This window comes from Mobula birostris, chromosome 13 (genome assembly GCF_030028105.1).
Source record: "Mobula birostris isolate sMobBir1 chromosome 13, sMobBir1.hap1, whole genome shotgun sequence".
In the NCBI taxonomy this organism is placed as follows: domain Eukaryota; kingdom Metazoa; phylum Chordata; class Chondrichthyes; order Myliobatiformes; family Myliobatidae; genus Mobula; species Mobula birostris.
Genome location: NC_092382.1, coordinates 107553679 through 107567698, shown reverse-complemented (window position 1 = coordinate 107567698; position 14020 = coordinate 107553679). Strand labels below are relative to the sequence as shown.

At 50.1% G+C, this 14020-nt stretch overlaps 1 protein-coding gene across 1 annotated transcript in view; it reads left to right on the top strand.

Annotated features, from left to right (window-relative positions):
- The first annotated feature begins 187 nt into the window (after nucleotides 1-187).
- The window catches only part of LOC140208148 (uncharacterized), a 30774-nt gene continuing 16941 nt past the window's right edge, over nucleotides 188-14020 (top strand). Inside the window, exons 1-2 of the mRNA XM_072276630.1 lie at nucleotides 188-406; nucleotides 4201-4334. Of these exons, the coding sequence (XP_072132731.1) occupies nucleotides 188-406; nucleotides 4201-4334 (353 nt within the window). The remainder of the gene's footprint in view (nucleotides 407-4200; nucleotides 4335-14020) is intronic.

Sequence of the window (14020 nt, the reverse complement as noted above, 5' to 3'; positions counted from 1 at the left end):
GTTAGTTCCAAGTGCTCCCGTCACGTTTTGTCGCCCTAAAAACTTATCCTTCAATTTCTTTGAATTATGGACGTGTCGGGTTTCGGTGGGACTCAAGTGCAGACCAATGAATACTTTTTCACCAGGATTTATTAGCGACCACAAAGGCAACAGACCTTCAAAAACAGAATGCAGACACGAATCCGAAATGGCAGGCAGAGGTCTTAACCAGAAAAGGCAGTCAGGCGAGAGCAGACAAATCCAGAGCGCACAGGCAAAAATCAGGTCCAAGAACGGGCAAAATCCAAGACTCAGAATCAGGCAAAATCGGTTGGCAGAAGCCGTGATGACAGACTCGAACGACACAGGTCAGAACTGGGACGAACTGGCAGAGAATGCTCGTCAAGGCGGGGTTGAAATGAGCGGGGTAATGAGTGAAAATTAGAAACAGGTGGGCGCAAATGAGGAGACGAGCAGGTAATTGGAGGAATTCCAAAAAAAGGAAAGGGGCTGGGCCAGAACCCACATGGCCAGGTGAAAGATAACAGAAGTTAAAGACTGTCGTGATCCAGAGCTACCAGCAGAGGCCCTTCAACCCAGTGTCCAGGCCGGATCCTTAACAGGAGGACAACAGAATTCTCTCTGTCCAGCGGAGGCGATCATAATCATCATGGCTCCAGTATTTCTACTACTTTTTAATGTTTCTTAAGAGTATATATGATATTTTTATGTTTTATCGCTGTGCAGCAGTGAACCACCAGTTTGGCCTTTCCGAGTTCTCTCTGGGAACTAGTTGACTTGAGCAGCATTTCTGATCTGGCTATTGTTCACGATCGCACTAAACAACAATAAAACCCCAAAACACTGCTGCTGCAGAGAAACCATTACATCAGCAGTAACATTTCCCAGGGCGTTACATGCACAGTAATCGAAGGGATTTTATTTCACAGGATTTTGTTTCCAATTCTATCGACAATGAGCACGGAACCTACTGGATTGGAAAATGCGCAGACGGGTGAGGTTTGGACTGTTACGGGTCGTTGGTGTGGGAGTGACACGAGGCCGTAGGGGAAGAGTCGGACGGTGGGGTTAGTTTTCAGACTGACACGAGGCCGTGGGGAGAGAGTGGGTCAGTGGGATAAGTTTCGAGACTGACACAGGTCCGTGGGGAGAGAGTCGGGCACTGATATTAGTTTGAGTACTGACACAGGTCTGTGGGGAGAGAGTGGGTCAGTGGGAGAAGGTTGGAGACTCATACAGGGTTTTAGGGAGAGTGCGACAGTGGGATTAGTCTGTTGACTGATGCAAGGTGGGCGGGAGAGGGTGGTAGAGTGGGATTAGTTTGGAAACTGACTCGGTGCTGTCGGAGAGAGTGATGCAGTGGGATTCGCACGGCGATGTAGTCGGGGCTGTGGGGAGAGCGCGGTGTTATGGGATTAGTTAGAGACTGACATGGGACTGTGGGGATAGCGCAAATTAGTGGGATTAGTTTGGCGACGGTCTCCGGTTGTCTGCTAGATCTGTTTTGTCTCTGTTGAAACTGTCTAACCCTCTTTGATAGGAATGTGACCTTTTATCTTCTCTACGAGATGTCCCATGGATCGCCCAACTGCAGTAAGTCCCACTCGTACCAACAGAGTATCATTTTCGAAAGGAAACACAGATTCATCTGCGAGAAGTCTGCACTTTTATACCCTGATATTCCTGAAGAGATCCAACGTCTCTGTCCAGAACCTGACTGGCCGACTTCAATCATGTGACGACACCCCACGTCTCCGCATTCAATCTACCCCATTCTCACTACCCCATAATTCCATCCATTCCCTCCCTCTCTACCCTCCCTCCTATCCTATTCTCCTCCTCTACTCGCATCGCCATTCTCCCCCACTACTCACACTCTCCCCATCTATCCACACTTCTCCCCTCCCTGTGCCGCTCTCCCCCGCTCCCGCCCAGTTACACCCCCTTTCTACTCCTCTTCTCTTTTTCCCCTTCTTCTCTCTAACTCATTCCCTTTCTCCCTCTTCCTCTCCTCCTCGGACCCCATTCTCCGCCTCTCCTCTCTCGGTTCCCTCCACCCGCTCTCGCCTCAATTCTGTGCGCACTGGCCCTCAGTTCACCAACCCGGGGGAAAAAGACTGTGCACATTCACCCTGTATGTGCCTCTCCTGGCTTCATACCTACGCTCCAAGCAACGAAGTCCCATCCTTCTTGCTCTCTCTCCATAACTCAGACCCTCGAGTCCCGGCACCATCCTCGTAAATCTCCCTCTGCACTCTTTCCAGCTCAGTGACATCTTTCCTACAGCAGGGCGACCAGAACTGAACACCAAACTCCCAGCGCGGCCTCACCGATCTTTTGTACAACCACAACGTGGCTTCAGCGCGGTACAAAGATATAAAATTCACGACAATTGGGAAAATTAATAAATACTGCAAAAAGGTGAATACCGAGGGAGTGTTTAAGTGCTCAGGGAGCGTTCGCAATCTGATGGCGGAAGGGAAGCAACTGCTTGTAAATTGTTGAGTTTCCCGGCTCCTGTACCCCTCCCCGGTGGTACCGATCAGCACAGGGCATTTCCCGGCGGGAGATGGTCCTCGCTGATGGATGCGGTCTTCCCAAGTCATTCCTTCTTCAACATGTCCTCGATGGAGGAGAGGGTTGCGTCCGTGATGGAGCTGGCTGAGTCTAGAACCTTCTATGGTCCATGGCGACCCTCTGCGTTGCAGCCTCCACGCCAGGCGACCATGCGACAAGACAAAATGCTCGACACCGTACATCCCTAGAAATGTGCGAGTCCGGTTTTGATGTTAAAACCACTATCTTTATTAGTAGATACCTATAATATAGTAACTTTAACAAGATGAACAAAAGTTAACGGTGTTATGTGTAGGTGTGTGTGTAAATATAACTATTGAGCTTGGAAGGGGCGTGGGGCGTGGGAAGTCTTAATGTCTTCAGGTGGTAAAGTAGGAATGTTCAGTAATCTACGAAATAAATTATGGGAGAGAGACATTTGTAATCCAAGGTAAAACGTATAGAAAAGTTAAGTACAAAATATTCCACAGCGTTTACGCTGGTAAAACGAGATGACAGTCGCCGTAGGTCTTGTCTGACATGAGGTTCCAAATGCACATACGAATTATCACCGAAAGTGACCTGTCACGGGAATATCGTCTTCCAGAGGTTACCACACAGCATACCCAGGCAACCTAAAATCCACTCCTATGGATCCGACAAAGTGACGGTCACACATTCGTTGTGCACCGTGTTCCGATGTTTAACCCCCTCTTGTGGGCAGAGAAAAGTTCGAAGTCTTAGCTGCGACAAGCTGAGGTATCGGCTTCCAGTGTTTCCGTCTCTCTCTCTCTCGCGCGCTCTCTCTCTCTCTCTCTCTCTTTCTCCCTCTCTCTCTCACTGTGTTTAATCTTCACAAACCACGGCAGCCAGTGACTGACATCATTGTCCCGCCTCCCTCTGGCGCTCTTAGCGACAGTCCACAGTAAACGAAACCTGCGAGTTCGGAACAACACCGACCCACCACACATTCCCGTGGTCAGACACAGAGTGAAGCTCCCTCCACACCGTCCCATCACACACTCCCGGAGTCAGACACAGAGCGAATTTTCCAGAAGACGGATTGGCCACACAGTCCCGGGGTGAGAAACAGTGTCAACCTCCCTCCACAGCGTCCCATCACACAATCCCAGGGTCAGACACAGAGTGAATCTCCGCCCACAACGTCCCAGCACACACTCCCGGGGTCAGACATCGAGTGAAGCGGCCTCCGCACCTTCCCATCAAACACTACCGGAGTCAGACACAGAGTGAAGCTTCCTCCACCCCGTCTCAACACACAGTCCCGCGGTCAGACACAGAATGAAGCCCTCTCCAGACCGTCCTATCACAGAATTTGGTGGTCAGACAGAGAGTGCAGCTCTCTCCGCACTCTGCCTTCACACATTCCTGTTGTAATAGTCCAAGAGAGGCTCCGTAGATTGTTTTCCATTTTAGTCATTTAACAAAGGAATTTAATTTCACAGAATTTTGTTTACCACGCTCATGTCACGCATATCCCTGCATACTGGATATCTTGCGGACTGGCAGGATCAGTGCCCAGGGATTATTTTACTGATGACACAGGCTGTGGGGAGAGAGCTGTTTGATGGGATTATTTTTGCGGATTGACTGCTAGAGCTGTTTTGTCTCTGTTGAAATTAGTTAACGCTCTTTGACAGGAAAGTGGCCTCTGGTCTCCCGGACGTGGTGTATGATCGAATGTACGCCTGCAGTGACTGCGGCTCGCACGTAGAGAATGACATTTGCACTCGATATCACGGTTTCATCTGCGAAAAGTCGGTATCTTTGTTCCCGAATGTTCCTGGAAAGATCCAGGGTCTCTGTCAACAGACAGTGGGGCCGATTTGAAACAAGAGACCACCCCTCTTTCTCCCCATTCTCCCTTCGTCCACTCTCACTCCTCCATCCTCTCAAATTCCATCCTCACCCACTCTGACCCTCCCCCTACTCCATACCTCTCCTCCTGTTCACCCCAATACTCCCCACTACACACCTGCAGAGCTCTCCCCAGCTATTCCATTCTTTCTCGTCATTCCACCGCCCCGGTCCCGCTCCTCTCCTCTCCCTCTACCTCTCTCTCCACACCTCTCCCACTGTTTCCTCGCCCTTTTTAATCCCGCTGTCTTTCTCCGTTCCCTCTGTCTAGCCCTTTCCCCTCTCTCCCCCTTTCTCCCCACTCTCTACCCCACTCTCTTACTCCGCTCTCCGTTTTCCCTCACCCCTCCGTCTCCCTGAATTCCCTATCTTTACGCAAATCTGTGAGGTTACAGATACGCTCCAGGTGTCGTTCTCGATCGGAGCGATGCAATAGCATTTGTACCACAAATACACTGACACACCTAATTCTTTTCAAACCTTCATTCTCTACTCATAACATGCCATAGGGCAAGTTACAGACTGATCTCCCAAAAGAACCAGTCCAGACACTGCCCCCGAATTACACAATTTCCCACAATTTATAACACTGATCAAGTAGAAGAAAATCTTACGATTGCAAGATTAGACAATATTAGAATCATTTCAATCACATGCTAAGATACAACTAGATGTAAAATAATCATTGGTCAGTTAGTTATAAGTATTCTAAGCCAAAGCTAGCTCATCAGTTCCTCATTCGGACCCTTCCCCTTTTCTCCAGAACATTCCAGCCCTTACAGTATACTTCCCATATTTAGCTACACCGTCAGCTGCTTCTGAAGAGAGGATAGTTCCTTATTTGAGCCCTTGCCGAGCTTTAGACAATAATGACTGGTACGTCACCCGTTGCAGAGTGAAGCTTCTTTCTGACTTGTCCAAACTTGTCCAAAGCAGTAAGCTAAGACGCTTACAAGTTGATCGATTATAAGTTAATAGTTGTCCTCTGTTTTTTCCCCCTATTTACTTATCCCTTCATTCCATCACAGGGGGTTCAGTCCCAAACTTCCTTCCCTCTCTTTATACCTCAGTCCCCGGAGTCCCGGCAACATCCTCGTAAATCTCCCTCTGCACTCTTTCCAGCTCAGTGGCCTCTTTCACACAGCAGGGCGACCAAAACTGAACACCGTACTCCAAAGTGTGGCCGCACCGACGTCTCGTACAACTGCAACGTGACCTCCCGACTCCCGTGCTCAGTGTCCTGACTGATGTAGGCCAGCGAGTCGATGTACGATCCCCCTTGGGGTGGGGGAGGGGTCTAATGACCAAGTGGAGGAAAGTCTCCCAGGTCAGGTCTCTGGCACTGATTTCGGCTCTGTGGTTTCAGAAGGGGAGCGGAGGGCCAGCTGAGGCGAGCTGTGATGACAGAAGATTATTTATTCGGGGAACAGAAAAGAGGTTCTGTGAGCGAGAGATTCCAGGATGGTATTTTGCCTCCCGGGTGTCAGGGACGCTACCACTCGGATCGGGTCCTCAGCCATCTTAAGTGGGAGTGTCAGCAGGAAAAGTGTGACACGTGCTGGTGTGGCCAGAAATAGATAGGCAGCACCCATTAAGAGGTGGTTAAGTGTTCGAGGTAGGATTGAGGGCTTCGGATAGTTAGAGCAGTAGACATGCCTGGCAGGAGAGTTGAGTGCTCCTCTTGCAGGACTTGGACGGGAGGGAGTCCTCCAGAGTGTCTGACAACTTCACCTGTAAGTATGTCATCCGGCTGTAGCGTTTAACACTGGGCGTTCGGGAGTTGGAGCTGGAATTGGATCATTCGGTAAACTGAGGGGTGATAGGGAGGACATATTGGGAGGAGGCCTGGAGGCCGCGCCCCACCGACCCACGTTGCGCCGCCCTTTCATTTACTCCGTCACCGAGCAAATCTCAGAGTTTCCACCTGAACTGGACTGGAACTAACATCCCAGCGGGTGGTTTTGGCATTAAAAAAGGAGGAGGGGTGGGGTTTGAACTAGAGATAGAGGGGGATGAAAAACAGAATGCCAAACAGATAGTGGAGCGGTTGTTGGGACAGATGCTGGGAAGACCAGAGACAAAGTCAGGAAGCAAAAGTTTGAGCCTGCTGGGACTTGTGTTCTGAGATGCCTACATTTCAATGCAGGAAGTATTGTACGAAAGACAGATGAGCTCAGAGCAGGGATCAAGGCTGGAATTATGATATTGTAGATATCAGTGAGACGTCGGCACAGGGCGAGCATGACCGTCAGCTCAACATTCCCGGCTTTGGGTTTATTCGTCGTGATGCAGCGGGAAGAATTCAAAGTTGAGAAGCTGCTCTGTTGGTCACTTTCGATTCATTGACAGACTCATGGAGAGAGAGATGCAAGTGGCTCTTTGCCAGGGATGTTAATGTGCAGGGAATACAGGGAGATGATTGCTGCGCAGTCAGAAGCGATTTAGCTCAATTGGTATATCACAACATTGTGGACCGAAGGGTCTGTTTGGTTTGGTGATTTACGTTCACTACTCTGCAGTAGGTTCAAAAACACAGACTTCAACTCATCAGGTGGGAAGAGTAGGGATTGAGTAGATGAAGGAATGTAACGACGTTTTGTGAAACACAGGGAACGACACTACAGACTGCATAGGCAGTGAGCGATCCACACAGCCCTCACCGTGACACGGACACACCACTCACCGTGACACCGACACACCACTCACCGTGACACCGACACAACTCTCACCGTGACAACGACACACCCCTCACCGTGACACCGACACACCCCTCACCATGACACCGACACAACCCTCACCGTGACAACGACGCATTGTCACCATGACACTGACACAAACCTCACCGTGACAACGACACACCCCTCACCGTGACACCGACACATTGTCACCATGACACTGACATAAGCCTCACCATTACACGACGTAACTCTCGAACGGACACTGATCAACCAAGTACCGTGACACCGACAGGCATCTCACCGTGACCCCGACACATCGTCCGCCGTGACAAGACGCCGTGTTCATCGTGGCGTCTGTACACCGACAGGAGCTGCACTGTAACAAAACCACACAGCTCAACAATAACAACATACCGACACGGCCTGCACAGTAACACGGACTCACACCTCAACGATACCGACATAACGACACGCCTTGCTCTTTAATACGGACACGCTCCTCCTTGTCTTCATAACTTACCCCCACTCTAAAACACGTCCCCGTTTCCGCCAACCCGTCACTCTCCTGCAATCCGCCTTCTCTCTCCACTTCACCACTCCCGTCTCCGTCACCCCGTTCCCTTACAAGCTACCCCGTGTCCGTGACGCACTCCCTCTTCTACGCACTTCTCATCTCCGTCATCTCCACCTCCACCGCCCCTCTCCATTTCCGTGACACTTTCGCTCCCATGCACACCTCACCGTATCTGTCATCTCCTGAACCCCCGAAGCCCCTCCCGGCTCCGTAGGCCTCTCAATCCCCGACGCACCTCCACCCCCACCCCCAACTTCTCCGTCGCTTCCCCGCACCCGTCAAATCTCTCTTCCGGTGTTCTGAGGGAATTGTGCAGAGAATGAGGTAGTGTTTACAACTGCCCCTTTCCACAAGTTATCCATCTTTCGCTTCAAAGCCTCTCCACAGCCGTGAGTTCTCAGGCCGGTTGTGTGAGGCCACAGCAGTTGCTCCCAATGGCTGCAACCGCCCCACCCGTTCCCTGACCACGACTTTCCTCTTCTTCCTTCCTCTTCCCTCAGCACACCATCCGGTTGCACACACACCATCTCCGGGAGAAGCGCACGACCTGAGACTCCTGGGCACCGAAGTGCTCGGTATTGGTGAGAATGGGGAGTGGGGGACGGAAGGAGCTTCACACTCAGGTGGAGTGTCGTTCAGTACTGCGGGGCTGGGGATAATTCAGATAACAAACTCCGGGAATGAGTGATGGGATAACCTATAGTGAGCATCCTTGGTTGACTGACTAAGCGTGTGTGTTTTGAGGAGGTCTGGAGGTTGTTTCGCCCAGGGTTTCCCTCAGCGAGTGTGTGACGGGACGGTGTGGAAGGAGCTTCAATTAGTGTCTGACTCCGTGTAGGTATGATGCGACTGTGTGGAGGGAACTTGCTTCTGTGTCTGTTACCGGGAGTGTGTGATGGGACAGTGTGGGGGAGCGTTACTCTGTGTCCGACCCAGGGTGTTTGTGTGATGGGACGGCGTGGAGGGTGATTCACTCTGTGTGTGACCCCAGGTGTGTGTGATGGGACGGTGTGGAGGGAGATTCACTCTGTGTCTGACCCCGGGAGTCTGTGATGGTACGGTGTGGAGGGAGTTTCACTCTGTGCCTGACCCCGGGAGTGTGTGATGGATGGTGTGGAGGAAAACCCACTCTGTGTCTGACCCCGAGTGTGTGTAATAGGACGGTGTGGAGGGAGATTCACTCTGTGTCTGACCCCGAGTGTGTGTGATAGGACGGTGAGGAGGGAGATTCACTCTGTGTGTGACCCCGGGTGTGTGTGATGGGACGGTGTGGAGGGAGATTCACTCTGTGTGTGACCCCGGGTGTGTGTGATGGGACGGTGTGGAGGGAGATTCACTCTGTGTCTGACCCCGGGAGTGTGTGATGGGACGGTGTGGAGGGAGTTTCACTCTGTGCCTGACCCCGGGAGTGTGTAATAGGACGGTGAGGAGGGACGTTCACTATGTGACTGACCCCGGGTGTGTGTGATGGGAAGGTGGGGAGGGAGCTTCACTCTGTGTCTGACCCCAGGAACGTGTGATGCGACTGTGCGGAGGGAGTTCAGTCTGCGTCCGACCCCGCGAGTTTGTGATGGGACGGTGACGAGGGAGTTTCACTGTGTATTGCCCTTATGGAGTGCATTATTCGATGATGTGTACGGAGCATCACTGATTGCGTGACCCTAGGTGTTTATTTTTGTTGCTGTTGTGTGTGTTTCACTCCTGATCTCACACTGGAGTGATCGATATGCAGGAAGCTTCTCTCTTATCGAAACCTTAAATTATGTTTTGGATTGTTGTGGAGGGAGCGTCACTCAGTGTCTGTTTCCAGTAGTGCGAGATCGGATTACATGGAGCAAGCCTTGCTCTGTCTCTGACTCGCAGTCAGTGGTCAGATGATTTCGGGTTTTGAAAAGACTCCAATCAGAGGTCGGGAGAGAGAAAATGGTATTTCACACGTTTGGCGACTGTGCATTAAAATGCAATACTTCACTAAAGTTTCGGCGTTTGATCAGCAACCAATCACGGAGCCGGAATCATTAGCATGTTCAAAAAAACAAAGTAGTAGCAAGCGGAGCGGCCATTGTTGGACTGGGCACTGCCTGACTGGTCATTCGATGATTTATCGATTCCATACGTTAGCGAGGAGAGGTTTGAGTGTTTGTGCAGGGGACCGCGTTGCATCTAGTGATGGTAATACCATTGGATACGAGGTTATTACAGAAAAGCATAGGTATTACCTTGGGTTTAGTTTCTTACTGAGGTTTACATCACAATCGGATGCAAATAGACCAGAAGGCGTGTATCTCTTAACTCTAGGGTGGAAATGTCTAATGCCAGAGGGCCCGGGCTAAGGCGAGAGAGGGTATGCTCAATGGAGATGAGTTTGATATTTTTTTTTTTTTTCGGAGAGATGGGTTGGTGATTGGAAAGTACTCCCAGCCCTGGTGGTGGAGGGAGATTCATAGAGGCGTTTAATTGGCTCTTTAACGGTCACGTTGGTATGCAGGGATTGGAGGGAGACGGACGTTGTGTCAACAGAAGGAATTCAGTTAAATTGGTATATCACAATCTTTGGGCCTAAGGTTCTGTTCTGTACTGCGATTAAGGTTTTCTGCTCTGCATAAAAGATCAGACAGAGATTTGCGCTCACCTGACGGGAAAAGCAGGCGGTTGGGGAGATCAGGGAAATTGACGATGCATTGCCAAGCAGAGGGAAGTACCACTTCACAGACGGCAAAGGCTGTGAATGAGACACACGGACCTCACTGTGGCACGGTCACCGACTTCAGGGTGATGCTGAAAGACCCCTCACAGTGTTTCGTTTTCATAGAACATAGAACATGGAATAGTGTAGCACAGTACAGGCCCTTCGGACCACAATGTCGTGCCGACCCTTGAACCTTGCTTCCCATATACCCCGCCTCATCTTGAATTCCTCCATATACCGGTCTAATAGTCTCTTAATTTTCACTAGTGTATCTGCCTCCACCACTGACTCAGGCAGTGCATTCCACGCACCAACCACTCTCTGAGTAAAAAAACCTTCCTCTAATATACCTCTTGAACTTCCCAGCCCTCACCTTAAAGCCATGTCCTCCTGTATTGAGCAGTGGTGCCCTGGGGAAGAGGCGCTGGCTATCCACTCTATCTATTCCTCTTAACAGCTTGTATACATCGATCATATCTCCTGTCATCCTCCTTCTCTCCAAAGAGTAAAGCCCTCGCTCGCTTAATCTCTGATCATAATGCATATTGTCTAAACCAGGCAGCATCCTGGTAAATCTCCTCTGTTCCTTTTCCGATGCTTCCACATCCTTCCGATAGTGAGGCGACCAGAACTGGACACAGTACTCCAAGTGTGGCCTTACCTGAGCTTTATAGAGCTGCATCATTACATCGCAACTCTTAAACTCTATCCCTCCACTTATGAAAGCTAACACGCCATAAGCTTTCTTAACTACCCTTTCCACCTGTGAGGCAACTTTCAGGGATCTGTGGACATGTACCCCGAGATCCCTCTGCTCCTCCACACTACCAAGTATCCTGTCATTTACTTTGTACTCTGCCTTGGAGTTTGTCCTTCCAAAGTGTACCACCTCACACTTCTCCGGGTTGAACTCCATCTGTCACTTCTCAGCCAAATTCTGCATTGTATTAATGTCGTTTGCAATGTTAGACAATCCTCTGCACTATCCACAGCACCACCAAACTTTGTGTAGTCTGTAAGCTTGCCAACCCACCTTCTACCGAGACATCCAGGTCATTAATAAAAATCACGAAAAGTAGAGGTCCCAAAAACTATCCTTGTGGGACAACACTAGTCATAATCCTCCAATCCAAATGCGCTTCCTCCACCATGACTCTCTGCTTTCTGCAGCTGAGCCAAATCTGAATTCATCTGGCCAAACAGCCCTGGAGCCCATGCCTTCTGACTTTCTGAATAAGCCTACTGTGTGGAAACCTGTCAAATGCTTTCCTAAAATCCATATATATCACATCCACAGCACTACGCTCATCTACATGCCTGGTCACCTCCTCAAAGAAGTCTATCAGGCTTGTTAGACACGATCTGCCCTTCAGAAAGCCATGCTGACTGTCTCTGATCAGACCATGATTCTCTAAATGCCTATTGATCCTATTTCTAAGAATATTTTCCAACAGCTTTCCCACCACAGACGTAAGGCTCACTGGTCTATAATTACCCGTACTCTCCCTACTACCTTTTTTGAACAAGGGGACCATATTCGCCTCCCTCCAATCCTCCGGTATCATTCCCGTGGACAACGAGGACATGAAGATCCTAGGCTCAGCAATCTCCTCTCTCACCTCCTGGAGCAGCCTGGGGAATATTCCGTCAGGCCCCGGGGACTTAGCTGTCCTAATGTATTTTAACAACTCCAACACCTCCTCTCCCTTAATATCAGCATGTTCCAGAACATAAACCTCAGTCATATTGTCCTCACCATCATCAACTTCCCTCTCGTTGGTGAATACCGAAGAGAAGTATTCATTGAGGACCTCGCTCACTTCCACAGCCTCCAGGCATATCTTCCCACTTTTATCTCTAATCGGTCCTGTCTGCACTGCTGTCATCCTATTGTTCTTCACATAATGGAAGAATGGCTTGGAGTTTTCCTTTACCTTACTCGCCAAGGCCTTTTCATGCCCCCTTCTTGCTCTCCTCAGCCCCTTCTGAAGCTCCGTTCTTGCTATCCCTGTATTCCTCAATAGACCCATCTGCTCTTTGCTTCCTAAACCTCATGTATGCTGCCTTCTTCCACCTGACTAGATTCTCCATCTCACTTGTCACCCATGGTTCCTTCACCCTACCATTCTTTATCTTCCTCACCGGGACAAATTTGTCGCTAACATCCTGAAAGGTATCCCTAATCATCGACCAAATGTCCATAGTACATTTCCCAATTCACATCCACATCTCTAGCCTTATAGCCTCATATTTTGCCCTTCCCCAATTAAAAACATTTTTGTCCTCTCTGATTCTATCCCTTTCCACGATAACTTTAAAGGCCTCGGACCGATGGTCGCTGTCCGCCAGATGCACACCCACTGAGAGATCTGTGAGCAAATCCGGTTCGTCACTTACTTCTACATCTAATATGTCATTCACCCTCGTCGGCCGGTCGACATACTGTTACAGGAATCCGTCCTGGACACACTTAACAGACTCTGTCCCGTCTGAACCATTGCAACTTACCAGGTGCCAAACAATATTCGCGAATTTAAAGTCTCCCAAGGTAACAGCCTTATTATTTTTGCACCTTTCCAAAATATGCCTCCCAATCTGCTCCTCGGTATCTCTGCTGCGAGCAGAGGTGCTATAGAATTAACCAAATGGAGTAACTGCTCCCTTCCTGTTCCTGAATTCGTCCCATACTGACTCAAATGCTGATTCTGCTACATCACCAACCCTTTCTGTAGCTGTAATAGTATCCACAACCAGTAAAGCTACCCCTCTCCATCTTTTCCCACCCCCATTCTTTTTTGAGCACTGAAATCCTGGAATATTGAGAATCCATTCCTGCCCTGGTGCCAGCCAAGTCTCGGTAATAGCCTCTAAATCACAATTCCATCTATGTATCCAAGCTCTGAGATCACTGACACAACCCCGGTCGTGACAGGAACACGCCCCGCATCGTGACACCGATACAACGAGACGTTGTTCCGTAGCAGAACCTCACCACCAAAAGATAGCGACGCAGAGTCAGGCCTTTCACAGTAACACGGAAACACCCCTTCCTGTATGCACTGTACCCTCCCTCGCTAAAATCCCTCCCCGAATCCGTCAAACTTTCCCTCTCCTGCACTACTCCTCGTCCCCGTCACATACTCCCTCCACTACACCTCTTTCGTCTCCGTCACGCCTCCCTTCCTTTCACCCTACCATTCTTCGTGACCCATTGCCTCACCTGCACACATTCCCTAACTTCCTTACCGCCCAGCCCTTCACCGTGACAAGCTCCATCCAGTAAAACTCTTCAAATCTCGGCCACCGCCCCTCGTGCCTGCCTCTCTGTGTTCAGCGGCAATTGTGGGAAGTCTGAGGGAGAAATGATGTGTGTTGCTGCACCAACCCCTTCCACCGAATATCTATCGCCAGGCTCTGAGCCTCTCCAAGCTCTGCATGCACAGGCCGGTCAGGTGGTTCCACACCATTTGCATCAGTATCTGCAATCTCACAACCCCTTCCCTGGCCTCCTCTCTCCTCCCCTTCCTTCCCCTTCCCCTTCACGCAGCACACCATCCGGTCCCACACACACAGACACCATCTCTGAGAGGCACACACAGTTCGAGACTACTGGAACGCCGAAGTGCTGGGTATTGGTGAGTGAGG